The sequence below is a fragment of the Sceloporus undulatus genome, chromosome 5 (genome assembly GCF_019175285.1).
Source record: "Sceloporus undulatus isolate JIND9_A2432 ecotype Alabama chromosome 5, SceUnd_v1.1, whole genome shotgun sequence".
Taxonomy (NCBI): domain Eukaryota; kingdom Metazoa; phylum Chordata; class Lepidosauria; order Squamata; family Phrynosomatidae; genus Sceloporus; species Sceloporus undulatus.
Genome location: NC_056526.1, coordinates 3,384,640 through 3,410,216, shown reverse-complemented (window position 1 = coordinate 3,410,216; position 25,577 = coordinate 3,384,640). Strand labels below are relative to the sequence as shown.

The 25,577-nt window shown below is 53.0% G+C and overlaps 1 protein-coding gene across 1 annotated transcript in view; it reads right to left on the bottom strand.

Annotated features, from left to right (window-relative positions):
- Positions 1 to 265: 265 nt before the first annotated feature.
- LOC121930860 (serine/arginine repetitive matrix protein 2-like) overlaps positions 266 to 25,577 on the bottom strand; it is a gene marked incomplete at its 3' end in the record, with an annotated part of 30,877 nt that continues 5,565 nt past the window's right edge. The window contains exons 2-6 of the mRNA XM_042467796.1: positions 7,641 to 12,618; positions 5,906 to 7,554; positions 4,641 to 5,756; positions 2,865 to 3,680; positions 266 to 386 (exon numbers count right to left, since the gene is read on the bottom strand). Of these exons, the coding sequence (XP_042323730.1) occupies positions 266 to 386; positions 2,865 to 3,680; positions 4,641 to 5,756; positions 5,906 to 7,554; positions 7,641 to 12,618 (8,680 nt within the window). The remainder of the gene's footprint in view (positions 387 to 2,864; positions 3,681 to 4,640; positions 5,757 to 5,905; positions 7,555 to 7,640; positions 12,619 to 25,577) is intronic.

The window sequence follows — 25,577 nt, the reverse complement described above, 5'->3', positions numbered from 1 at the left end:
TTTTTCCCTTTTTGCCTGTCCCGTTCCGTTTCTCTGCCCCTTCTCGTCCTTTGCGCTCTCCCCCCCTGCTCGTTTCTTTTTTCTCTTGTATCCTTACACACTCTGTTGGATTTGTGTCCCTCGTTTCGCCCGTTTTTCCTTCTTGTTCTTTTTCTCTTTTTTTTTTGTTCCGTTTTTTCTTTGGTGCTTTTCTTTTGTTTGTTTTTCCCCCGTACTTTTTTTTTTTTTTTCCCCCCCCCTTTTCCCTCCTCGCCCTTCTCCCTTTCTTTCTTTCCTTTGCCCTGTCCTCGTCTTTCTCTTTGTTTCTTTTTGGTTTTCTTTCTTTTTTTGTGTGCTTTCTTCTGTTTTGCTCTCGTGTCGCTGCTGCGCCTGTTCGTGCCTTCTTTCTGTTTTGTGTGGGTGTGTGTGTTTTCGATGTTCTCTTGCCTGTTTGGGACCTTGAGTGTGTTTTCTTTTTGTGGTGTTGTTTGTTTTTTGTAGTAACGAGTTGTAGCGTCGATTCGCGTTGTACTCTTGAAACACATTGTGTTCTTCTTTTTTTAGTTGCTGTTCTTTAGGTGAGCGCAGAGCTTCCCCGATCACTTGACAGCGTGGTGTCTCCTCCCGCCTCTCTCGAGAAGCGGTGTGGTTGAGGCGGTGCGTGTTGGAGACGGTGCGACAGCCGTGCGTGATTGGTCACTTTGTGTGTTGAGTGACGGTGAGACGCTGGCGTTTGTGTTTCTTTCCACACTTCTTTTGAATGGTTGGTTTGTGTCTTTGTTTTTTCTTTTGTTTGGTTTTGTTTCTTTCCTGGTTCGCTCCACCACTTATTCTGTTGGTTTTTCTTTGTCTTTCTTTATTCCGTGGGAGAGAGAGAGATGGGGATGTCTCCCCCCCCTTCTTTCCACCACCCGCCTGCTTTTTGTTGGGTTTTTGGTTTGTGTGGGTTTGTGTGGGTGTGTGGGGTGTGGTGTGTGGGTTTCCCCCAATTTTTTTTTCTATATGCTCTTTTTATGCTTTTGATTTATCCTGTTGGTGGGTCCTTGTTTTGTTTGGGTAGAGTGGTTTTTTTTCTTTTGTGTTATTTGATTCTGTGCGGTAAATTGTGTACTTCTCTTTTCCCTTGTGTGGTGGCGTCCGGCTTCTTTTGCCTTTTCTTTTTTTCGAGATTTGAGGAAGATCCGACTCTCTTTTCTCACTTTTTTTGTTTTTTTTTGTTTTTTTTTCGCTTTTTTTCTTTCACTTTGTTATTTCTCCTTGCTGGTCTGGTTGGTTAGTGTACTGGCCGGGTGCTCTTTGGGGTTGGCGTTTTCGTACTGTTTTTGTGCCCGTCTCACAGGTCATGTGGGGCCCGCCGCCCCTTGTCGGGTTGGGGGCTTCCTTTCCCCCTGTTCGTCTTGTTGCCCGGTTTGTTGCCTAGTTCCGTTGCCTCGACTGGCCCCCTTGTTCTTTTGTTGTTTGCGTGCCTTCCGTTGTTGCCTCTGCCTCTCGCGCTTTCTTCGGGCGCTTTTGTTTTTTTTTTTCGTCCCATCCCGCGTTCGCCTCGGTGGGGCTTCCCCCGTGTTTCGCCTCCTCTATTCGTGTCTCCCTCCTCTCTTGTTTCTTTGGCTCGCTCCTGCTCTCGCCTTGCCGCGCCCTTTTTGTCTGTTGTTCTCGTTGTTTGCCCCGTCCCCTTGCCTTTGGTGCCTGGTTGCTTTGCCGTCTTCGTGCCGTCCGGCTCCTCATCCTCTCCCTTTTCTTTCTCTTCGCTTTCTCCCCGGGGTGTGTCCCCTTTTCCCTTCCCTCCCCCCCTCTCTCTCCCCCTCTCTTCGCCTTGCGTGTGTGCGTTCTTGCGGCGCGGCGCCGTGCGCGCCGCCGCGTTGTGGGGTGCTCCGGGCCCGGTTGTTTTCCCTCCCCGGTTGCCTGTTTGCCTGGGCGGGCGGTGGGCGGGCGTCCTTGGGCGGGCGTTCGCGGGTCGGGGTCGCGCTGGTGCCGCGTTTTTCGCGGTCGCGCTCCTTCGGGCGTGCGTTCCTTGCTTTTTCCGGCGTGTTCGCCGTGTGTGTGTGTGTGCTCCTTTGGCTTTGTCCCGGGGGCTCGCGCGGAGCTGGGCTGTCCGTCCCCTCTATGTCCCCGTGCACACACGCAATAGTGTGTGGGGTTTTTCTTTTTTGTTTTCTTTTGTGTTGGTGTTTTGTTTTGTGTGTTCTGTGTGCCCCGCTTGCGTTTTTTGGGGTGGGGGGGGGGGATTTTCTTTTTCGTTTCTCCGCCCTTCTTTTTTTTTTGTTTTTTCTTCTCTTGCGGTCTTTTCCTCTTTTTTTGCTTTCTTACTCAGTTCTTTCTGTTCCTTCGTTGAGTCTGGGTGCTTTTCATTCTTTCCCTGTTTGTGATACTTGGTGATTTGCCGTTGGCGCCAAGCTTTTCTTTTGGTTTTGTTTATTCTTTGTCTTTTCCGCCGTCTTTTTTTGTTGCTCCGCCCCTGCTCTTCGTTTATTTTTGTGCTCGTCCCTTCCTCCCTCCGTGCCGCTTTTCCGTGTTTCCTGGCGCGTCCTTGTCTCTTTGGGTCTCGTGGTTTTGCTTCCCTTTCGGTTGCTTGTCTTGCTGCCCTTGGGTGCTGGGTCCGTCTTCCCTTGGGCCTGCTGGCCCTTTTTGCCGTGCTTTTTCCTTGTCCCGGTTTCTGGGTTTCGTTTTTTTGTGGGTTTTGGTTTGTCGTGTTCGCCGCGTTTTTTTCGTTTCGCTTCGGTGTGGTTGCCGCTGCGCCTCCCGTGTGTTTCTGCCCTTGGTCTTTTGCCTGTCTCGCGCCCCCCCCCCCCCTCTGTGTGCCCTGTTGGTGGCTCGTCCGCCTCCTTGCCGGCCCCCCCTTTGTTCTTTGTCTGGCTTTCGTTGCGCGCCGTCCGGCTTCTGGGTGCCTTCTGGCCGCCGCCTGGTGTTTGCTGCGTTCCTTGGTTGCCGTTTGGTCGTTGGGTGTGTGCCGGTTGCTGTTGTTTTTGCGCGTTCTTTCTTGTCGGGTGTTGTGTTGTTTGTGTTCCGTCTTTTGGTTCTGCTTCGGTGGGTTTTCTTGCGTTTTTTGGCCGGTTTTGTTTGCGTTTGTTGTTTTGCCGTTGCGCCGTTTGCTTGCGTCCGGGGTGTTGGTCGCTTTGCTCTTGCTGGTCCGGTCGCTTCGTGTCCCTCGGTGTGCTTGCCGGCCTGGCTGTGCCCCTCTGGCGTGCCGTCTGCGGTCCGTTGGCGCGCGTCCTGTCGGGCTTTTGTTGTGCCCTTTGGCGTCTGCGTTGTGGCCCGCCCGTCCCTCTGTCGGTGGTTGGCCCGGCTCGTTGTGTCCTCCGCGGGGGCCTTCTGCCGCTCTTTTTTTGTTGCTTCCTGTTTGTTGTTTTGTTGTCCGTTCCGTGCTGCTCCCTGCTTTGTGTTTCGCCGTGTTTGGCTGCTTTTTCTCGCCCTGGCTCTGTTTTTGGTTGTGGTTTCGGTTTGTTTGTCCTTGGGCCGTGTTGGTTGTTTTGCCCTGCTGGGGGGCGGGCGGCGCGGCCGCCCGCCTCGCCTTTTGTCTTGTTTGCCTCTGGTTTGCCTCCCTTCTGTTTTTTTTTGCTTTGTGTGTGGGCGTGGGGCTCGCGTTTTCTTTTTGTCTCGCGTGCCCGCCGCGCCTCGTTTTGCGTTCCCCGCTTGCCCTGCACTTTGTCCTTGCTTCTCGTTCTCGTTGCGTGTGGTGTGGGCTTCTTGCTCCCGCTTTCTCCCTGTTAGCGAGGTGGTTTGTCGTTGTGTTCACTTCTCCTCTTCTTCCCCTCTGCTTTTTTTTTTTTTTGTGTTTCTTGCATCTTTTCCTCTTTGTTGGTGTTTTTTGGTAGAGTGTTGTGTTGTCTTGTATCCGCCGTTATTTCTTCTTTATAATACTTCCCCATCTCATACTTCCCATCACTGGCTCTCCCGCCTTTTCTCCCCGTTTTTTTTCTTTGGTTTCTTCGTTCCTTGGGGCCCTGTTTTGTTCTTGTGTAGCGGGCGTTCTGCCGGGTGCGTTCGCTCGTTTGTTGTTTTGCTTCTGCTGTGGGTGGTTGCTATTCTTTTCTTTCTCCCTTTTGCTTCCTCGCTGTTTCTGTTGCTTTTTTGTTCTTTATGTTTGGTTTTTTTGTTGTTTGGCTGGCTTCGTGTTGGCGGGGTGTGCTTGTGCTCTCGAGTTTTCGGTATCTTTTGTGCGTCTGTTTTTTGGCTCGGCGCTGTCCCCCTGTCTTTGCGGTGGTTTATTTTTCTTTCGTTCGTGTTTGTTTCTTTACTGTTCCTCGTTCATTTTTCTTCTCCTCCTCTTTCTCTCGTTGTGTCATTGCTTCTTTTTCTCCCTCTATGTTTCTACGCCTTGTGTACATTTTAAGACAGTTCTGCTTCTTGTTTTTTTTTCTTTGGTTCTTCCGCCTCTTTTCTCTTTTACCGGTCGCGCCTTGTTTTATTGCACGCTTTCCTGTCTTCTGTCGTCTCCGCTGCCTTCCGTGCTTGTGCGTTTTGTCGGCCCTGTTTTTTTTTGGTTCCCCGGTGTCTGTGGCTTTTTTTTTCTTTTTTTGCCTTTCTGTGTCTCTCCCTCCCTCCCCTTTCTTTCTTTTCGTTGGCGGCTGTGCGGTCTTCCTTGGCCCCACCCCGTCCCGCCCCCCATTTTTTTTTTTGTGTCCTCTCTGCTTTCCCCGTTCTCATCCACCTGACCCTTTTACCCCTCCTCTTCCCTGTTCGCGTTGGTTGTCCTTTCCTTGCGTCTTTGTGGTGGGTTCTGTTTGCGCCGCGCTGTCGGCTTGTTCCTGTTGCCTGTCCGGCGGTCCTCGCTCTTTTGGCGTTCTCTCTTTCGCGCGCGTCGTCCCCGTTTTTGCGCTGTTGTGCTTGCCCCGTCGTTGGTGTTCCGTTTGCGTTTGCCGTGGGGGGCTTTCGGTTGCGTTCTTCGCTTTCCTTGTTCGGCCGGTCTGGGTTGGCGCTTTTGTTGTTGGTCGCTTTGTTCGGCTTGCGGCCGTTGCGTGTGTTTCGCTTCGTTTTGTCCCTCGTCGCTTTTGGCTGCCGCGTCTGGCCTCGTGGCTTGCTCGTGTTTGGTTTTTCGGGTCGCTTCCGGGGTGCTGTTCTGGGCCGTGTCTTGTCCTCCTTTGGGTTCGGTGGTGTTTTCCTGGTCTGTTGTGCTGTCTTCCTCCTTTCTCTGCCGTGTGGGGCCTCTTTGCGCTGGGGGTTGTTCTCTTGTGCTGCTGTTCCTTCTTTTCCTGTTGTCGCGTCTTGCCTGTGGTGTTTTTTTTTTGCCTTGCGTGTTGCTGGTCTTCCTCCTCGTCTGCTTGGGGGTGGTCTGCGCCGCCTCGGTGTGCCTCCGCCCGTCGGTGCGTTGTGTCTTTTGTCTGGGTGTCCCCGGTCCCTGCTGCCTCTGTCGCTGGGGTCGGTCTCCCGGCTGTGTTTGTCTGTTCTGGGGGTGTCTCGCGTCCTGTTCCTGTCTTCGCCCTGGTGCCGTGTGGCCTCGGCGTTGTTCCTGCGTGGTGCTCGGTGGTTTGGCCGTCCCGGCTGCCCTGTTCTGTTCCTTCTCGTTCCTCCTTTTGGTCTGTCGTTGTGGGGTCTTTGTGTCCGCCCTTTCCTCGTGCCCCCTCTGGCCGGTGGTCGGGCCCCCCTCGGTTGCTGCCTCCTTTCCCTTTTCCTGGTGTCTTGTTTGGGCCTTCCGGTGTTTGTCTCTTTCGTCCGGTTGGCCTCTTTGTGGCTGTGTCTTCTTCTGCTGGTTTTGGCGGCTTCTTGGGTTTCCCGCGCCCCTCTGTTCGGGGTTTTGCTGGTCCCTCCGGCCGGCGGGGGGCCTCTGTTCTTGTTTTCGCCTTTTTCCCCGTGTCGCGGCTTTTGCGTTTTGCCTCCGTTTTGGCCGCTGCTGCCTCTGGCTCGGTTGTTTTTGTCTTTTCTTGGTTTTCTCGTTGTTTTCTTGTCTTTCTTGTTTCCTGGGGGCTTGGGGCGCCCTTTGTCCCTGTGCTTTGTGTTGTCCGGTTTGCTTTTTGTCCGCCCCGGGGGCTCTTCTCCCGTTTTTTGTTTTCTTCGGGGTTTTTCCGCCTGTGTGGTGTGGGTTTCCCGGTTCTCCCCCCTTGTGCTGGCGCTTCTGGTTCGCTGCGCTTTTCCCTGGTGTTCTTGGTCGCTTTGGCCCCGTGCTGGTGTGGTTTTGTCTCCTGCGTGCCTTGTCCGGTTGTGCTGTCGCTGCTCTCCGCCCGCCTCGCGGCGCTCCGGCTGTCTGTTCCGGTTGTTCGGCGGGGCGTTGGGTCTCCCCTGCGTTCTTCCCCGCTTTTGGTGTGCTTCTTGGCTGCCGCGGCTGCCGTCTCCCTGCCCCTTTGTTTTTTGGGGCGTGTGGCTTCGGCCGGCTGCTTCCTTTTTGCCCGGGCCCTGTCGTCGTCCGTTTTTTGGCTTCTCGTTTGTTTGTCTCGCCTTCGCTCCTGCGGTCGGTCGCGTGCTTTCGTCCGCGCGTGGCGCCTCGCGCCTCTTGTGTTTCTGCCGGTTCTTGGGTCCGGTCCTGCTGTTTCCGGTTCTGTCCCTGTTCCCCGCCTGGGGCCGCTGCTGCGGCCCTCCTGTGTTTTTCGCGGCGCGTTTTGGTGGTTTGTTGTGGTGTTGCTTCTGTGGTTCCCCCCCGTGCTTCCTCGCGCCTTGTTGCGTTTTGCCGCTTTCCTTGCTGGCTTGCTCTGTGTGGCTTGTGGCTTTGTGTTTGTGCGCTCTTCGTTTCTTTTGGCGCCTTGTGTGTCCCCCTCTCCTTGGCGTCGGCTGTCCCTGCTGGCCGGCTGGCGGTTTCTCGTGTCGACTGCTCCCTCTTTCGCGTGCGCCTGCGCGCTGGTGCTCGTTGTTGCGCCCGCGTCCGTGCGGCCGTCCCTTTTTGTGGGTCCGTTGCCGCGGTTCGGGGTTTGGGCGGGCGTCCCGCCGCTTCCTTTCCCTCCGGTGGTCCTGCGCCCCCCCGGGGCCTGGTTCGCCCGCTTTTCGCGTGGCCAGCTTTGTTTCTTTTGCGTGCGGCGCGGCGTGTTGGTTCTGCTTTTTGCGCTGTGGGCGGTTTTTCGGCTCCGTCTCTTGCGCTGCTTCGGCGGGGCGTTGTCGTCCCCTGTTTTTCTTGCGGCGCCTGCGGCCTTCCCCTGTTGTTGTTGTTGTTGTGTGTTTCTTTGTTTCCTTTTGGCCTCTGGGCTCTGCTGGTTTTCCGCCGCTTTTTCGCGGTGGTTTTTGCTGTTTTTGGTTGCGCGCGTGTGCTGCCCGGTCCCGGTTTTGTCGCGCTTTGCTGGTTTCGCTTTCGTCCTCCCCCTCCCTGTGCGTCCGTTCTTTCTTTTTTCTTTTTCTTGCGCTTCCCCGCTGTCTTCTTCTTTGCCCGTGTTCTCCCCTGCGCCGCGCTCGCGCTCCCCGCCCTTGTTTCGGCGGCTTCTCTTCCCCTTGTTCCCTGCTTTGCCCTTTGTTCTGCTTCTTCCTCGTTGTCTCTCGCTCTTTCTCTTCGTCTTCGCTTCCTTTGTTTCGTCTTTTTGTTTTCTCCCTCTCTCTCTCCCCTGCTCGGCTTTTGTTCTCTGGTCTCTCTTTTCTCCTTTTCTCTTCCTCCGCGTTGGCCGCTCCTTTCCTTCTCTTTCTCCCCTCGCTCCGCCCTTTTTCTTTCCTGCGCTTCTTTTTCTTTCCTGTCTTTTTTCCTCTGTCTTTTTTCCTTCCTTCTCTCCGCGCGCCTTCTTCTTTGCTCTTTTCGCCCGGTCTCTTGTTGCCGTGCTCCTGCTCTCGCTGGTCGCGCTGTCGTCTCGTGCTGCTTCGCTCCGTCTCTCCCTCTTTTCTGCCGCCGCTCCCTTGTCTTTCTTGTCTTTCCTGGCTTGCCGTGCTTTATCTCTCGCGCGTCGTCGCTTCCCCCTCTCGCGTCCTGCTCGGCGCTTCTTTCCCGGTCCCTCCCCCCCTCTCTCTTGCTCCCTCCTCGTTCCTTTGCCCCCCGTCTTTGGCCCTCGGGGGCGGCCCGTTCCGGCGCTCGGCTTGCCCCCGCCTTTTCGGCTTGCGCTGTTCCCTTGGCCTGTTTTCTGGTTTTCTTCGGGTTGCTCGTGCGCCGCTGCCGCCCCCCCCCCCCCCGGGGTTTGCCGGGGGGTCTGTTGTGTCTTGCTTCCTTTTCTGTTTGGTCTGTTTTTCGGCGCGTCGGCGTGTGTGTGGCTTCCGCGCGCCTCGTTGCCCTTGCGTTGTCCCGTCTTTTTTTTTTTTGCTTTTTTTCCCTGCCCTCGTGTCCGGTCTGTGCGTCGTCGTCGTGCTCCCCGGTCTGCCGTCCTGCGGCGTGGGGCCGTCGTTTTGCCCCCCCCGTTGGGGCGGGGCGCGGCGGCCTGCGGTGCCTTCCGTTTTTCGGTTTTTTTTGCGGTTTTTGGGGGTTTTTTTGTCTTTGTCCCTTCGTCCTGTTTTTTCCTCTTTGTCGGTTTGTGTTTTGCCCGTGGCCGCGGTTTGCCGCCGTCGCGTCGTGGCTTTCTTCTGGCTCTGGCTCTCGTTGTCTTTGCGCGGGGGCGTTCTGGTTGCGTCGGTGCTGCGTTCCTCTGCTCGCTGTCTTGCGCGCGGGTGTCCTGTTGCTTGCGGTTGCCCTCTGGTGTTGGTTGCTCGTGCCTTGCCTGCTGCGTTCCCTCGCGCTTCGCTTCTCGCTCTGCTGTGTTCTTTGTCGCTTTCTGCGTCGCGTCGCTTGGCCTGCCGCCCCGCGTTGGCGCGGCCTTTCCGCTCTGGCTCTCGGTTGTTGGTTTTGTTCCCCGCTTGCGCGTCGCGCCGTTCGGCCCCGGGTTTTGTTTGCTTTTTTTTCCGTGCGTTCGGTTCCCCCTCTTCTCCCTCGGCTCCGTTCGGTTGGCTTCCCGGTGCCCTGCTTGGCGTTTCCGCGTCTGCGTTTGCTCTGCTTTGGTTCGCCCGTGTGTGTGCCTTTCGGTGTGCCCCTGCCTGGCTCTTCTTTCTTGCGTGCTGTTTTGGTTTTCGTCCGCCCCTTTGGCCTTGTGTGCGGCGCGTGTGTGCCGCTGGTTGCGTGCCCTTGGCCGTGCTCGGTTGTCTGGTTTCTCCGGCTTCCTCGTGTGTTTTGTTGGTCGGCTGGCTCTGTGTGTTTTGGGCCCCTTCCCCCGGCCTGGCCCTGTCTGCTGTCCGGCGGGCGCTCCCCTGGTTGGCGCCCTGCCTTCTGGGCGCGGTTCGGGCTTGGGCTGTTGCTGCCGCCCCGTTTCCGCGGTGCTCTGCCGTGTTCCCTCTTTGCGTTGTGTCTCTGCGGGGGCGCCGTTTTTTGCTGTCGCGCTCGGGCTGGGTGGCTGGTTTCCCTCGGCGGCCCTTTGCCGTCGTCCCGGTGTTTTCCGTGGCCGCCTTTTTTGCGCTGGGTTGCGTTTTTTGGGGTTTCCGCGGGTGGTGTCTGTCCTTGGGCTGTTTGCGGCTGTTTGCTGGTGCCGGCGGGGGTGGCTGGGGGGTTTTTGGGCTGCCCCCCCTGGTTGCGCGGTTTGCCCCCTTTGTTCTTCCCTCTTCCCTTTTCCGTTTTTTGTTTTTCCCCTTCCGCCTGTCTTGTCGTTTTGTTTGGGGCGGCTTGTGCGCCGGCCGGGTTGGCTGCTGTTTGGGGTTTCGGTTGTTGTTTTGGTTTCGTTTGGGGGGCCGCTCGCGCCGGCTCGCTGTTTGGCGGCTGTTTGGGGTTCGGTTGTGTTTTGGTCTCGGTCTGGGGCGCGGGTTGGCTGGGTTTGGGGTCGGTTGTGGTTTCTGGTCTCTTTCTTGCGGGCTCGCGGGTTGGTGGCCCGTTTGGGTTTGTTGTGTTTTGTTTCGGTCTTCTGGGCGCCGGGTTTGTGGCTGCTGTGGGGGTTTCGGTTGTGGTTTGTTTCTGTCTTTGTGGGCGCTTTGTTGGCTGGCCGTCTTGGGGCGGTTGTGGTTTTGTGGTTTCTGTCTTTGGGGGGGCGCCGCGGGTTGGCTGGCCGTTTGGTGTTTCGGTTGTGGTTTCTTGTCTCGTCTTTTGGGCGCGCGGGTTGGCTGGCCGTTTGTGTTTTCGGTTTTGGTTTTTGTTTCTCGGTCTTTGCGGGCGCCGGGGTTTTCTTGCGTTGGGGTTTTCTGTGTGGTTTCTGGTTTGGTTTTGCGGGCGCCGCGGGTTGCGGCGTGTTGGTGTCCTTCGGTTGTGTTTTCTGTTTTCTGTCTTCTGGGTGCGCCGTGGTTGTGGCCGTTGGTGTTCTGTCTGTGGTTTCTGTTTTCTGTCTTGGGGGGCCGCGTGTTGGGGCTGGCCGGTCTTTGGTTTTCGCTTGTGGTTCTCTGTTCCTCTCGCTTTTCGGGCCGCGCGGTGCTGGCTCTGTTTGGGTTTTTCGTTCTGTGTTTCTGGTCTCGTTTTGGGGCGCCGCGGTTTGGCTGGCCGTTTTGGGGGTTTTCGGTTGTGGTTTCTGTTTCGGTCTTTTGCGGGCCGCGCGGGTTGGTGGCTTTTGGGGTTTATGTTGTGGTTTTGGTTTCGGTCTTTGCGGGCGCGCGGGTTGGCTGGCTCTCTGGGCGTCTTCGGTTGTGGCTTTCTGGTTTCGTCTTTGTGGGGCGGCGGGTTGGCTTGCCGTTTGGTGTTTGGTTGTTTTCCTGTTTCGTCTTTGGGGTGGGCGCGGGTTGGCTGGCGTTTGGGCGGTTTCGTTCTTTGGTTTTTTTTTTTCGGTTTGGGGGGCGCGGGGTGCTGTCTGTTTGGGTTCGGTTGTGGTTTTCTGTTTCGGTGGTGGCGCGGCGGGTTGGCTGGCTGTTTGGGGGTTGGTTTTTGTTTTGTTTTTCTTTGGGGTGCGGGGTTGGGCGGCTGTGGGGTTTTCGGTTGTGGTTTCTGGTTTGGCTTTGCGGGCGCGGGGTTGGTCTGGCTGTTTGGGCTGCTTTTCGTGGTCTTTGGTTTTGGTTCGGCTTTGCGGCGCGCGGGTTGGGGGGTGTTTCCCTGGCGTCGTGTCGGCGGCGCCCTCTCCTCTGCTGTTCGTTCTTTCCCCTGCCCGCCGGGTGCGTTTTTTCCTGTCTGTGTGCCGGGCTCGCCTCCGGCGGTCGGCCCTCTCTTGGGGCCGGGGGGCGCCCTTTCTTGCCGGTGGGCGGGTGCGGGTTTGGCGCTTGCGGGCTGCCTGGTTTGTGCTGTTCCCTGGGGCGGGGGGGGGGGGGTGGTTGTGGGTGGGGGTGGGCGCTGGTGTTTTGGGTTGGGGCTGCGGGGGGGTGGGGGGGGCGGGCTGTCGGGTCCTTGGGGTGGGGTTCTGTGGTGGCGTTGCCGGCGTGGGGGGGGGTTTGCCCGGTTTGGCCGTGCTGGGGTGGTGTTTCGCGTCGTCGGGTGGCTGGGGGCCGTTTTCCGGTCGTGGCCGGCGCGTTGTGGGTTTGGTGGTTGGTCCTGGTTCCGCTGGCGCGGGTGTGCGGTGGCGGGGCGTTGGGGGGGGGCGGGGCGGCTGTGGGGGGTTGCGGCCGGCGTTGCGGGGGGTCGGCGCGGGGCCGTGGCCGGGTTGGGCCCGCGGGGGGCGGGAGCTCGGCGTGCTCCTGGGCGCGGGGGCGCGGGGGGGGCTCCGCTTGGTGGGCTTGCGGCGGTGCGGGCGCCGGGCGCTTGGCGGCTTGGGGGCGGCGCGGTTGGTGTTTTGGCGCCGTGTTTTCGGTGCCCCGCTGGTCTTTTGGCGTTTTGTCTTTGGGGGGTGCCGGTGCTGTGTGCGGGCTTTTGGGTTGCGTGTTTGCCCGCGTGTTTTTGGGTTGGGCCGCTGGCGGGGCTTTTCTGGGGCCGCGTGCGTTGTTTTTCCCGGTGTTTTGGGCGTGCTTGTGCTTGGCGTCCTGTGGCTGCGTGCGTGCGTTGTTTCGCTGCGTTTCGCTGCTTCCTTGTGGCGTCGGTGCGTTTTTTGTGTTGTCGCGTCGTTTCTTTCTGCTCGCGTCGTCTCGTTTGCTGTCTGGCTGCGGGGTTGTGTCTTTGGGTTTTCTTGGTCTTTTGCTGTGCTGTGGGCTGTTTTTGGGGCGTTCGTTTTTGGTTTTTTCGGGTGTTTTCTTTGGTTCTTTGCGCGCTTCTTCTGCGCTGCGGCTTTTCTCTGTTTTTGGGGGGTTTTGGTTCCTGTTTCTCTCGCCCCTGCGTCCGTTTCTTGGGCGGCGGCCCTGCCGCCGTTGCCTTTTTTTTCGTTTTCCGGCTTTTCGGGTGGCTGGCCGCCCCCTTTGGGCTGCCGCGTTGCCCTGCTGTCCTTCTCCCTGGCCGTGTCGGTTTGTTTGTTTGTGGGCGGGCCCTGTGCGCGGGCCGGTGCGTTGTTGTTGCGTGCCTCTCGGGGTCCCGTTGTCTGTTGCCGCCCTTGGGTCTTCGGTGGTTGCTTGCGTGTTTGGCGTTGGTTGCGGCGCTGGGCCGCTTTCGTTTCTCTGCCGGCCCGTGTGCCTTCCCCTCTGTCTCTGGGTTTGTGGCTTTTGCGGCGCTGGCCCCCCGCTGCCCTGTCCTTGTTGGCCTTCGGTTGCTCTCGCTCCTGCGCGCTCCGCTGTTTTCGGGTCCGTTGCCTGTGTGCCTTGCCTCTCCGGGCCGCCGGGTCGGTGGTGTGGGTTGGCTGCGTGGCCCCGCTGGTTCGTTTTGTGTCGGCCCCTCTTTTGGTTTTCGCGCTGTTTCTTTTGTTTTTTGTTTTTTGTTCCCGCTTTTTCTGGCCGTTGCTTCGGTTTTTTGGCCGCTTTTTGCGTTTTGCTGTTCTTGGTCGGGTGTCTCCCTCTCGGTTGTTTTGTGGTTTTCTCCGGTGGCCCGTGGTTGTCTGCTTTTCCTCTCGGGCTTTCCCCTCCCTGTCGTTGTTCCTGCTTTTTTTGTTGGTTTTTTGGTGTTCTTTCCCTTCTGCGTGTGCTCTTTCCCACTGTCTTGGGGTTTTTGGCCTTTGTTTGCGGCGCTTGTCTTTGTTGCCTTCGGTCGTTTTTCTTTGCCTTCGCCTTCCTCCGGGCGGTTTCTTTTTTTTTCTTTCTTTTTTTGCCTGTGTTGCCCGCCCTTGTGTTGCGTGTCCCCGTTGCCCTTTGCGGGTTGCTGCGTGTGTTTCCTTCGTGTGGGTTCTGCGCGGCCTGCTTCCGTTTGTTCTTTTCTTCGTTCTGGTTTTCCGTTCCCTGGCTCCCCCTTTGGTGGTTATTCTCTTTGCCTCTCGTCCTCCCCCTGTTGGGTTTTCCGCTCTCTGTTTTTGTTTGTTCCGCCGCTTGCTTCTGCCGGCTCTGCCGGCCCTTCCGGCTTTTGTCTGTGTGTGGGTCGTCGTCTGGTTTTTCTTTGCGTCCTTTGTCGTCTTTCTTTTTTTCTGTTTGTTTCCCTTTCTTGTTTTGTGCGTTTCGGTTTCTTTGTTGGGCTCTTTTTTGTTTTTTCGTCCTGTTCTTCTCGGGGCTTTGGGTTGGCTTCGTTCCCTCTGTTTCTGCCGGTTTCTTTTCGCGTTCGGGTCTGTCTTCTTGTTGCTTGTCGGCCCCCGCCCGTCTTCCTTGCTGTTCTTGTGTGTTGTGCCCCTCGTTGTTTTGGCCTTTGCCCTGGCTTTCTCCGGCCTTTGTCTGCTGGCGTTCCGGGGTGTGCTTTCTGGCTTGGCGCCCTGCTCCGGTGTGTCGGTCTCTTTCGGCGCCCTGGCGCCTTTGCTCTTTTTTTTTTCCCCCCTCTGCCTTCGGGGTTTCCCTCGTCTCGTTCCGGTGCTGCCCCTCCTTTTCCTTACCGCGCCTTCTTTGCTTCGCGGGGCCTTTGTGGGTTTTGCTCCGTCTGTCTGGGCGGGGGTTTGTTTTGGTTGCCGGCTCTCCTCTCCTCCTCCTCCTCCTCCTTCTCCTCCTCCTCCTCGGCTTTCTCTCTGGCTTGGTCTCGGCCGTTCCCGGTGGCTCTCGCGGTTTGTCGGTTCCCTCTCCCGCCGCGCCCGGCGGCCTGGCTGTGGGTTCCCGGGGGCTGCCGTCGTGGGGTTTTTTGGGGGCCGGGCTGGCTGGCGGGCGGGTTTTTTCGGTCTTGGTGGCGTGGGTGCGGGGGTCCTTTCGGCTTCGTGCCCTTTTTCGCTCGTTCGCTTTTGTCGCCGCTTCTGGGTTGGCCCCTGCTGTGCTTCCCGCCTTTTTCGCCCGTCGTTTGTTTTTTTCCTGCTCTGTTGTGTGTTTCTTTCCCCTTGCCCCCGTTTGTCGCCTCCTGCGGTTCTCCCGTCGTTCTGCGCTCTTTTTGTGTTTGGCGCTTTTGTCCCTCTGTTTTCCCGCGTGGTTGCTTTTTCCTGGCGTGCGTCTGCTGCGCCGTCTTTTTGGTGGTGTTCCCTCCCCTCCCCCCCCCCCCACACACACCACCCCCCCCACCCCCCACCCGACCCCACCGCTCGACCACCTCCTATCAATCGCACAAACCCCCCTACAACGCCACACACCCCCACCTCCCATTCGATCCAGCCTGCAACGCCCCCCCGTTCGTCGTCTGATCCCCACCACAGACACCCGCCCCCCCCCCTGTCTTCGTTGGTCGCCCCCCTCCCCGGAGTATGTCCCCCCCCCCGGCTTGTCAACCACCCGCACTAATCCCATGTCACCGCGCGCCTGTCCGCCTTCATTCCCCCGGTGCATGCCATCCTTTCCTTGTGCGCTGGCCCCCCCTCGCTTTCCCATGTCTATTTCATTCACTCCCGACCTTTATATTCCGTGCCTCCCGTGTGCCGCTGTTTTATCCGTCAGCCTTCCCCCCCCTCCCGCTTCCCGTTCTCAACCCCCTAACCCCTACCTCCTCGTCTTCCCCCTGTTTGTGTTCGGCTGTTCAACATCGCTGGCTCCCCCGCTCACTACGTTGGTTCTTCCTGCCGTGGCTTTGCTTCTGGCCTTTTCCCCGTCGTTCCCCGCCTTGTGCTCCCTCCCCCTCCCCGGCGCTCGCTGTTGGTCTCACCAACACGCATCACCCCTTCCACCGCGAGCACACGCCTCTTTTCGTTGGGCCCCCAACAGCGCCACCACACCACACACACTTTGTCCTTTTTTCGGGTTTTGTGCGGTGCGTGGGCGGCGTTTTCCCGCTTTGCCTGGTTTGCGTGCTTTTCATTGCTTGGGTCGGTTTCCTGCTCGCTGCCCCCTGCTGCGTTGCCCTTGGTTGCTCACTTCCTCATCCCGCGGCTTGCCCCTGGCCACCCCCCTTTGCGACATCCACTCCCCGACACTTTGACCTGCTCACCTTCGTGCCCGCACAGTCTCCTTTGGCCCCCCCCGCCCTCTCTGCTTTCTTTTTGGTTGTGTTTTTTTTTTCTCTGGCTTGGTTTTTGCTGGTTCGCCGCCGCCTGGCCCGTTCTTGTTTTTCTTGCTGCTCCCTTTTGCGGTTTTCCTGGTTTGTTCCCTGTTTCCTTCGCCTGTCTTCTTTTTGTTCTGGCGCGCGTGTTTCGCGGGGTTTGGGGGGTGTTTTTATTATATTCCTATCTTTCCTTTTCTCGCATGCCCTTGTTTGCCTTTACCCCACTTGCTGCTTCTTTGTTCCCCATGCCTCGGGGGCACCCGTGCCCTACCTCCCTCCCTCCCCTCCCCCTAACACCCCTCACTCCTCTTCCCCCTATCTTCACTTCTTTTTTCTTTTTTTTCTTCCTTCTTGCTCCGTGACAACGCCGCTTCAACAATCAGCACCCACACAGCCCCGCTCTATAAACGCAAGATACATGCCACACAACAACAGCTAGAACACCCCACACCCGCACAACCAAAAGGACATGAGACAAAAACAACATAAAGCCACGAAAACACGCATGACGAGAAGAGCTAAAAAAAACGACAGAAACAATAGAAACTAGGTTGTTATACTGTTAGATTTTTGATATATCTGTTCTGCTGCTACGCAACAGCTGTATGTAGAATATGTAATGCAATAATCCCAACCCGCACCTCAAAAGCCCACCCACTATTTGCATACCATTAACTTTACTCATATTTGCGGATATCTCCTCTTCTTCAATTCTGTTGCGACTTCTGTGTTTTTATCTTTCTGCTCAAAAATTAGCTGCTCTCAATTTTAATGCATCTCGAAAACAAGTTGATACCCACACGACAACACATCGACACCACAAGAGAAAGACGAGACATGAGAAACCACAAACCCCCCAATCACAACACTCTTGTTTGTCGACTATCCCCCACAACTCTCCACGCCCAAAGCACCACTTCGCCCCCACTAGCCATACCACCCCAACCAATACATCCACATCCACATATGCTTCGGTTACCTTCTATGCGTAAACCTCCCCACCATCACGCTCACAACAAGACCTCCCCCCACCACCCAGCCCAACCAACGACCCACTATGATCACAAACCCAACCCACACACACACCCCAACCATCAACCACCCTAACCCCTACCACCCTACACCCATCATCGTACACACCAGCCATTACTCTCACCACCCCCCCCCCCCACCCACTGCTGACAGAGTTCTTCGACTCTACAACTCCATCCAAACGGCTGCATCACGTGGTTGCGCCACAAGCACACCAAGTCCTGACAAAAGCAAAGATCATTTTCTGATGTACGCGGCACAGCGATTTACAACGAGCACCCCACGACCGAGTCACCCGCCAGTAGTTTACTGCCCCTTTTAGTTGCACAACTCTGCGTGGCCCTGTGCCACTCACTTTTCATTCTAATCAGTATCACTCATTTTAAAACTGTGTTTATACCTCTCCCCACCCCTTTTGGAGTAAATCCCCACTCCAACACAAGCAAAGACAACAAAAACAACATAGCACAAGGAAGCGACCCGCCACACCCACCCATACTACAAACATACACAACCACCCCCCACACACTACAACAAATCACAAGGCAGTCCCACCTATAACAAGTTATCAGAACAAACCAACGTTATTACTGAACAATAGTACAAATCTAGCAAGGTAAGTTGAACTAACCATTAGAAAGATACCACTCTCCCCCTCAACACCTCATTCGACACCACACCACAAAAATAAATACAAATTAAATTGCCACTATATCCTCACAAACCATGCAACCCATTACATCTCTCTGTGTTCCCACCCCCCACCCCAGCCCCTCCCACCCCGACCCCCCCCCCCATCCCACCCACCTATGCCAACCCCACCCCCCCCCCCAACCCCCCACCCACCCCCAGGAAACCCAAAAAAACACCCCCACACCAACTCCTGTAACCTTAACCAATAACCTCCACCCAGCAAAAAAATCCAACAGACAACCCCAACAAACCCCAAGACCACCCACACAAACGCCCACACGTTCAAGTCCCCTCAACACAAAAACATACACCCACACGAGAATTACCACACACCAGCACTACCCTTCGAATAACCAACACAACACAACCAGCTCCGTCCCCCCCCCAATAACACAACCTTGTTACCCCCCCAATAGACCCCCCACTCCCTAGCACCACCCAACCCCCCCTCCCGAATCCGACCAGTCTCCACCCCCCCCCACCCCCCCAACCACGACCTTGCCACCCGCGTCTCCGCCCACCCCCACAGAACATCTGCGCCACCGCACCCACAACCACACAACCCCAACACTCCAACCACCCACCTCCACACCCACCCCGACCCCCACCCCCACCCATCGATATCCCCTCCCCACAACCACCCCCTGCCCTCCTCAACCCATACAAAGTACCGCTCGACACCATATATACCACAAGACCCCTTCTTCACCTCACCCCACCCCCAACGATACTCCGCCCTACTGCCCGCCAACCCCCACACCGATCGCCCCACACCCGTGACCCACCCAGTCGTGAATCCACCCAACACCATTCCCCAACAACACCGACAACCCCACACCCACCTTCTATCACAGTATACCAGCTTAGCCCCTCCCTGTCCACCATCTCTGCAAGCTCTTGACAACCTTTGTGGTTTTGATTATCACTGATTTGATGTCATCATGATCTACTCTGGGAATTCTCTAGTCCTCCAGCATGACTCCTGTGGCCAACTTTTGCCACCGTTACCCTAGAGAACCTAGGATTCCGAGAGAACACTTCCTCAGGTATTGGAGGTTTCCAGCACATTGTATGGTTAATTCCAGTGGTGTTGTTGACGATAGAGTTGTGCTGGATGATCTAGTAGACTCCTAGAGAGGTGTTCTCTCAGATACAAATTAATATTTTTTTTAATTTGTGGTTTTCCCACTACATGGGAGTCCTGTATCCCTAACCACACCCCCACCGCAAATCTGGTGGGCCCACTGTATACAACTTCATATCTATGGATTGGAAGTGCTTGGGTGGACATCACTTTGAGATCTGTGTGATAACTGTGTGTTAAAACTGTCTGCTGCATCTCCTGTCCCTTCCATCTCAGCACTATGGCCTGTTACAGACGGCCAAATAAGCTGCCTCGAGTCACTTTGGAGGTATGGTATTTCAATGATGCATGTGTTCCTAAGCGTCTAAAAAGCCGCCCCAAAGCCACGCTCCAGACTTAAGGCTGGAGTGCAGCTTTGGTGTGGCTTTTGGCTCTTAGGTTCATGCATCATTGAGAGTACCATGCCTCCAAAGTGACTCGAAGCAGCTTTATTTTGGCCTGTCTGTAACAGGCCTATGTTTGCTGCCGCACGTAGAATAATTTATTTTGATGTGCTTTAATGTCATGGCCTCCATCCTATGGAGCAGTTTGTTCTGGCACCAGCACCTCTTTGACAGAGAAGGCTAATTATTCTCACAAGAAATACCAATCCAGACCTTGGGATGTTGAACCATGGCAGTTAAAGAGCTATCAAACTGCATTGATTGTGCATTGTGGATGCAGGCTATGACTCCACTTAATGAAGTAATAAGAGGCAGGTGCATAAAAAGAGACAAGGCAGTGCAAAGCTTCCATCATTTGTAATACTTGGTTTTTGAAGCTCTGTGGAACTGTGATGCATCTTAGTGAACGAAAAAAGGCAGGTGAAGGAATTAAAATGTGCATGGGAGAAACTTTATTTGTTTATGTACAAAATTATTCACTTTCCTAGCTCAGTTATGATGAATGGGCAGAAATAGGACAGAGTTGATCATGATTTACAATTTTTCTGGAGGAAATCACTCATATATACATGTTTGTGGCTTGAAGTCTTCTGAAGCTCACATTTGTAGTTGTTGTATTACACAGGGATGTTCTTGCTTGCATTTAATTAGTGGCCTTCCTGCTTAAGTTATTCTCAAGAATTTAGCATATCCTCTTGTGAGTCAAGTGCTCCTTCTTTTATGAGCCTGAGGTCATCTTCATGGGTCCTTTTAACCAATATCCTGTCTCTATTGGCCACCCACCTGCAATATAATCAGGAGGGACAGTGACAAAACAATCCAAACTATTCAGTTATAAAAATAAGTACTCTAGTTTTCCAGTAGCCTGAAGTAGGAAGACATCTGCAGCAAACGGTTATGAGATTGTCTTGTTTAGAGCTTGGATAGTACATACAAGAACATAGAACTGTTAGAAAGATAATGTGCAGTGTCCACAATGTTGTGACCATTGGGTGCCAAGGAAATGTTGGCACAAGAAACGAGAAGTCTAGCCAAAACTGATACAAAAGAGTAGAGACTTAGTATGGTATGTAACCTGAGAAGGCAACTTCTTAATTCTTTCGAAATTCATGGTGAAATGTTGAAATTGGAAGGGAAGGGATTACAGACATTCTTTGTGTGGAGAAAACTAAGCTGGCACTTGGTATTCACTATGAATAAAGATTTGATGACTGAAGGAAGATACAAGTAGGCAAGGCAAGCAAAGCTCCGGCTTTGCAAAAGAATCTTAGTTTGAGAAAAGATTAGTTGAAATAGATGCGTAATGGTCCTTGCAGTGAAGGAGGCGGGAAGAAAGTTCACTGTGGATGAAAGTGTGTAAAGGAGTGTAGTGTGAAGCCAAGGAGAAGATCCTGAGTCTGGAGGTTCCTCTTACTCAGAGGCTTGTTTTAGTCTTGGAAGCCTTTGAGCAAACTCACAAGTTGTGTCTGATCATATGAAGCAGGATGTGTCACTGGAGCATATAATGATTTGAGGTGGAAGAGTTACGGGGAGATAACAGAAAAGTTGCAGAGAAAGCTATTGAGATTAGAAGTGGCATTGGTTTGCATTCACTCAGCAGTTGTTGGAAAGTTAGATTTGAAAGCCCTTAATTTAGCAATTTATGGCCAAATGTTAGAAAGACTGACAAATTTTCAGAAACTGTTCAGTGGAACCTGACATGAGGAGTACCTTCTCCTTAGTCCTCAGGGCAGAAGCTCCTGGATTCATTGGGTCCAGTCTTGCAAATGAATACGGGGAAAAAAGATTTGTACATATGGAGAGCCATCATGCTGTAGTGGGTTCAGTGATGGATTACAACTCTAAGATGTTGGGGTTTGAATAATATAATAATAATATAATATAATAATAATAATAATAATTTGTTTTATTTATATACCGCTATTCCAAAGATCATAGCGGTGAACAGCAAGTAAGCTAATTTGCCCCCAACAGTCTGGGTACTCATTTAGCTCTCTCCTCGGAAGGATGCAAGCCTGAGTCAAGCTTGGGCCCTTTGCTGGTCTTGAACTCGCAACCTTGTGGTTTTGAGTGAATGGGCTGCAGTACAGGCATTTAACCACTACGCCACCAGGGGCTCCCTGTGATCCCTGCTTCAGCACTTTGCTAGCCTTAGACATCTCTCCTATAAGAGATGGTAGGTTTTATAGAGGCAGGAATACCTAGAACCATAGAACCACAGACCTGGAAGGGACCCCAAGGGACTTCCAGTCCAACCCTCTTCTGCCCCGCAGGAATACCTAGTACCATAGAACCACAGACCTGGAAAGGACCCCAAGGGACTTCCAGTCCAACCCTCTTCTGCCCTGCAGGAATACCTAGTACCATAGAACCACAGACCTGGAAAGGACCCCAAGGGACTTCCAGTCCAACCCTCTTCTGCCCCGCAGGAATACCTAGTACCATAGAACCACAGACCTGGAAAGGACCCCAAGGGACATCCAGTCCAACCCTCTTCTGCCCCGCAGGAATGCCTAGAACCATAGAACCACAGACCTGGAAGGGACCCCAAGGGACTTCCAGTCCAACCCTCTTCTTCCCTGCAGGAATACCTAGTACCATAGAACCACAGACCTGGAAAGGACCCCAAGGGACTTCCAGTCCAACCCTCTTCTGCCCTGCAGGAATACCTAGTACCATAGAACCACAGACCTGGAAAGGACCCCAAGGGACATCCAGTCCAACCCTCTTCTGCCCCGCAGGAATACATAGAACCATAGAACCACAGACCTGGAAGGGACCCCAAGGGACATTCAGTCCAACCCGTTCCTGTCTCACATGGAGACGCTGCCGGAGCCTGAGAGGAGCAGAGAGCTGGACAAATGTGGAGGCATTTCTTGAAATGTATTAAGGGAACCAGAAAGGAACTGTGGGAAAATGGGTTAGATGAGGGTTGTAATAATAGGCAAAGTGTGTCAGGAAACCATTCTCTCAGCCCATTGTTTTGGGGTTCAGGTCCCAAAAAGGGCCCCCCAGTCCAGCCCCCTTCTTCAGCCATGCAGGAACTCTCCGTCAAAGCATCCCCATTGACAGATGGCCAACCAGCCTCTGCTTAAAGGCCTCCAAGGAAGGAGACTCCACCACAGTCTCAGAAGAAGGAGTGTCTTCCACTGTTGAACAGCCTTTACTTACTGTCAGGAAGTTCCTCCTAATGTTGAGGTGGAATCGCATCCATTGCTCCATTGGGCCCTAGTCTCTGGAGCAGCAGAAAACAAGCTTGCTCCCTCCTCAATATGACACCACTTCAAATATTTAAACAGGGCTGTCATATCACCTCTTAACCTTGTCTTCTAGGCTAAACATCCCCAGCTCCCTAAGCCTCTCCTCATAGGGCTTCATTGTCTCCAGACCATTTTAGTCTCCCTCCTTTGGACACATGGCTCCAGTTTCTCAATGTCCTTTTTGAATTGTGGTGCCCAGAACGGGACACAATATTCCAGGTGGGGCCTGACCAGAGCAGAATACAGTGGCACTATTACTTCCCTTGATCTAGACCAGTGATGGCGAACCTATGGCACGTGTGCCAGAGGTGGCACTCAGAGGCCTCTCTGTGGGCACACATGCTGTCTCCTCAGCACAGAGTATGCCAGAGTTTCTTACTAGAAAGCCAGAGGAACATGGCACTTTGCAATAAATAAGTGGAGTCCAGGTTGCAGTTTGGGCACTCGGTCTGTAAAAGGTTCACCATCACTGTTCTAGACACTACATTCCTATTCCTAGAACTGCATTGGCCTCTTTAGCTGCTGCATTATTCATGTTCAGCTTGTAGTCCACCTAAACTCCTAGTTTATGGAGAGATTTTGTAGCACCTTTGAGACTCACTGAAAGAAAGAAGTTGGCAGCACAAGCTTTCCTAGACTTCGGTCTACTTCCTCAGATGCTTTTAGGTGGAGCAGAAAGCCAGGGACAGACCTATATATGCCATTAGTGCTTGAGAATGTCCTGCTGCCAACTTCTTTCTTTCAGTGAGTCTCAAAGGTGCTACAAGGTCTCTCTGCATACTGATTCTACAGACTAACACAGCTATATCTTTGAATTCTAGACTCTTAGACCGCTTTTGAATGCACTGTTGTCAAGCCAGGTGACACCCATGGAGTTGTGTGGCAACCTCATGGGCAAAACTGTGGGGTCGCGACCCTCTCTCAGGATAGCAATGCTCATCAAGATTGAGACGTGGCAGTTCTACTGGCAAACCATAGGACTTCGACCCTCTCTCAAGATGACAATGCTTTATCCATAATCCGATAGATAAATCCATGCTGACTTAGCTGGTCTTCACATCCTGCTTCCACTGCAGAAAAGGGCACATAACCTAGCAATTGATTGTAAGGCAAACAGTGGACTAATGTAAGCAAGATGACAAGAAAAAGCCCAGCCAGAAACCTGGCTGGAAAGGAAAAAACCTGAAAGGAAGCTGGTGGGGAAGCTTGTGCACCTCATTCCTGTCTCTGCGTCTCCTTGCCGCGACAGCGTTGTTGTTCAAGAACGTACATTTCCCCAGCTCTGCCTATACTATAGTTGGTCTAGCATCTTATTTGCACAAGAGCAAGCAAGCTAGTTGTGCAAATGCACAGCCTCCCTGGGACCTTCTCCTAGAAAACGAGACGGAAGGACAGAGAGGGATGTAGAGTCAATATCACAGGACAGTAGGCCCTCCACATTTGCAAAAAGGACCCCTTTATGTTGTTGTTGTTGTGTGCCTTCAAGTCGTTTCCAACTTATGGCTACCCTAAGTTAACCATAGAGTTGCACTGGAGGACCTACAAATGCCTAGAGAAGTGTCTGTTCTAGTCATCTCTAGGTCTGGAACTGTCCTCCGGCCCCATATTTCAAATGCTTTGGTTTTAAAATTTATAAATTTATGAATGCATTGTATTGTTTTTATTTTGTACTGTTTTAAATATGGTCTTGTACTAATGTACTAGAATTAAGATAGTGTTTTGTCTGAAAACAATGTATGTTATATTACTACTGACTTACTCATTTCAACCTCTAAACGCTTGTCTAGAAATGATCAAGGTGGGATAAGTAGGGAATACTTAATGTAAAAGGATGATTAAGTAGTAGTAAATAACAGATAAAGATAAAAATAATCTCATGTGGAAATAGAAATTTCCTTTTGGTTGTTATATAGATGGATGAAGTTGGAGGAAATTTATCTTCCAACTCTTAGTTAATATGTTTAGAAAAGTTATAGGGAAATATATACTTAGAGAAAGTCCTCAATTGATGAAGATCTGGTAAAACAAAGGAGGTACGTAGAACAAATAAGGTATAATACTAATGATAATGATATTGGGGATATTACAAAGCTTATTAATTGAAATCATAGGCAAAGTTTGAAAGAATTGCCTTTAAGCTAATGTGAGATACTGTAGTGTATTATAAATCGTGCTAGAATGCAATTTCTTTTATCTCTTCGATCATGTTTTGATAACACTTTTGCAAAGTATGACATACGTATCATTTTAAATCTTTCAATAAAAATTAAATAAATAAATAATATGGTCTTGTGATCTTGCACAGTTTAGTTGTTTGAGTGTTGGACTAGGACTCTGGAGACCAGGGTTCGAATCCTGGCTTAGCCATGGAACCCATTGGGTGACCTTTGGCAAGTCACACTCTCTCAGCCTCAAGGGAAAGGCATGGCAAACCACCTCTGAAGAAATCTTGCTTAAAAACCATCATAGGGTCGCCATAGGGTTGCCATAAGTTGGAAACAACTTGAAGGCACACAACAACAACAACAACATGTTGTTCATTCCTTCTTCCTGCAGATTAGAAAAGCATTTTTGGACTACAACCTCCGTAATCCATGGCTGCAGGATTATGGGAGCTGTAGTCCTAGTAAAGGAACCTTCCCCATCTCTGAGAAAATTGCATAGGATCCAAGCAGCTGCCTTCTTCTCATCTCAAGGAAATGGGGGAAAGCAAATCTGTGTTGCCATCTGCTGGAAAAATCTTTGCTAACCAAGGTTCCCCTTTTGTTTCTTCATTGAGGGCCAGGCTCTTATTTAAAGGTTGGAGAGGTTCTGTCTTTTGGACTCCAGCTCCCAGAATCCCCAGAACAGAATCCCCAGAACTCTGGCCACTGTAACCCACAAAAAATTAACTTTTCCCTCCAGCTTTGCTTCCAACGAGGGCTTCCCTCTCTTGCTGTCTTCAGCTGCAGAATTGATGCAGTTCAACACTGCTTTAACTGCCATGGCTCCATCTAGTAGCATCCTGGGATCTGTAGTTTGTTACAGCACCCAGAGGTCTCCGAAAGAGAAGACTGAATATCTCACAGAACTACAAATCCCACAATTCTACAGCATTGAGCCATGGCAGTTAAAGCGGTGTCAAACTGCAACAATTCTGCAGTGTAGATGCAGGCTTTGTTTTTGAACCCACATAATCAGAACACACAACAGAACACGCAAGCTGCTCCTCTAAGAGAGAGCTGACATTCGGTGTTCCTCAGGGTGCCATTCTGTCCCCCATGCTGTTTAACATTTACATGAAGCCGCTGGGAGAGATCATCCGTGGACATGGAGCGCGGTGTTACCAATACGCTGATGACACCCAGATATGTGTCTCTATGTCTCCGACTCTTGCAGTGACTAAGGATGGCATCTCTACTCTGGATGCCTGCATTAGGTCGGTAATGGGCTGGATGAGGGAAAACAAACTTAGGTTGAATCCAGAGAAAACGGAGGTACTAGCGACAGGTTCCCTGGGTCCTGAGAAGGAAATTAATCATCCTGTCCTGGACGGGGTCACACTTCCCCAAAAGGACAAAGTTTGCAGTTTGGGAGTACTTCTGGATCTGTCTTGTCATCTCAAGTAGATGCGACAGCCAGAAGTGCTTGGTACTAACTTCAGTTGATACACCAACTGCGTCCCTGCCTGGACCGAGGGGACCTTGAAGCAGTGGTCCATGCTCTGGTAATCTCTCGTCTTGATTTCTGTAATGCGCTCTACATGGGGCTACCCTTGTACCAAGTTCGGAAGCTTCAATTAGTACAAAACGCAGCAGCCAGACTGGTCACTGGTTCTTCCAAATCTGACCATATAACACCTATTTTGAAAGATCTTCATTGGCTACCCATCAGCTTCCGAGTGCAATACAAGGTGTTGGTTATCACCTTTAAAGCCCTACATGGCTCAGGCCCAAGTTACTTAAAGGAACGCCTCTAAATAATAAACAATAAAACTTTTATTTATATCCCGCTTTTCTGTGACGAGAATCAAAGCGGCTTACAACACGTTAAAATCCACATTTACAAATTTGTCT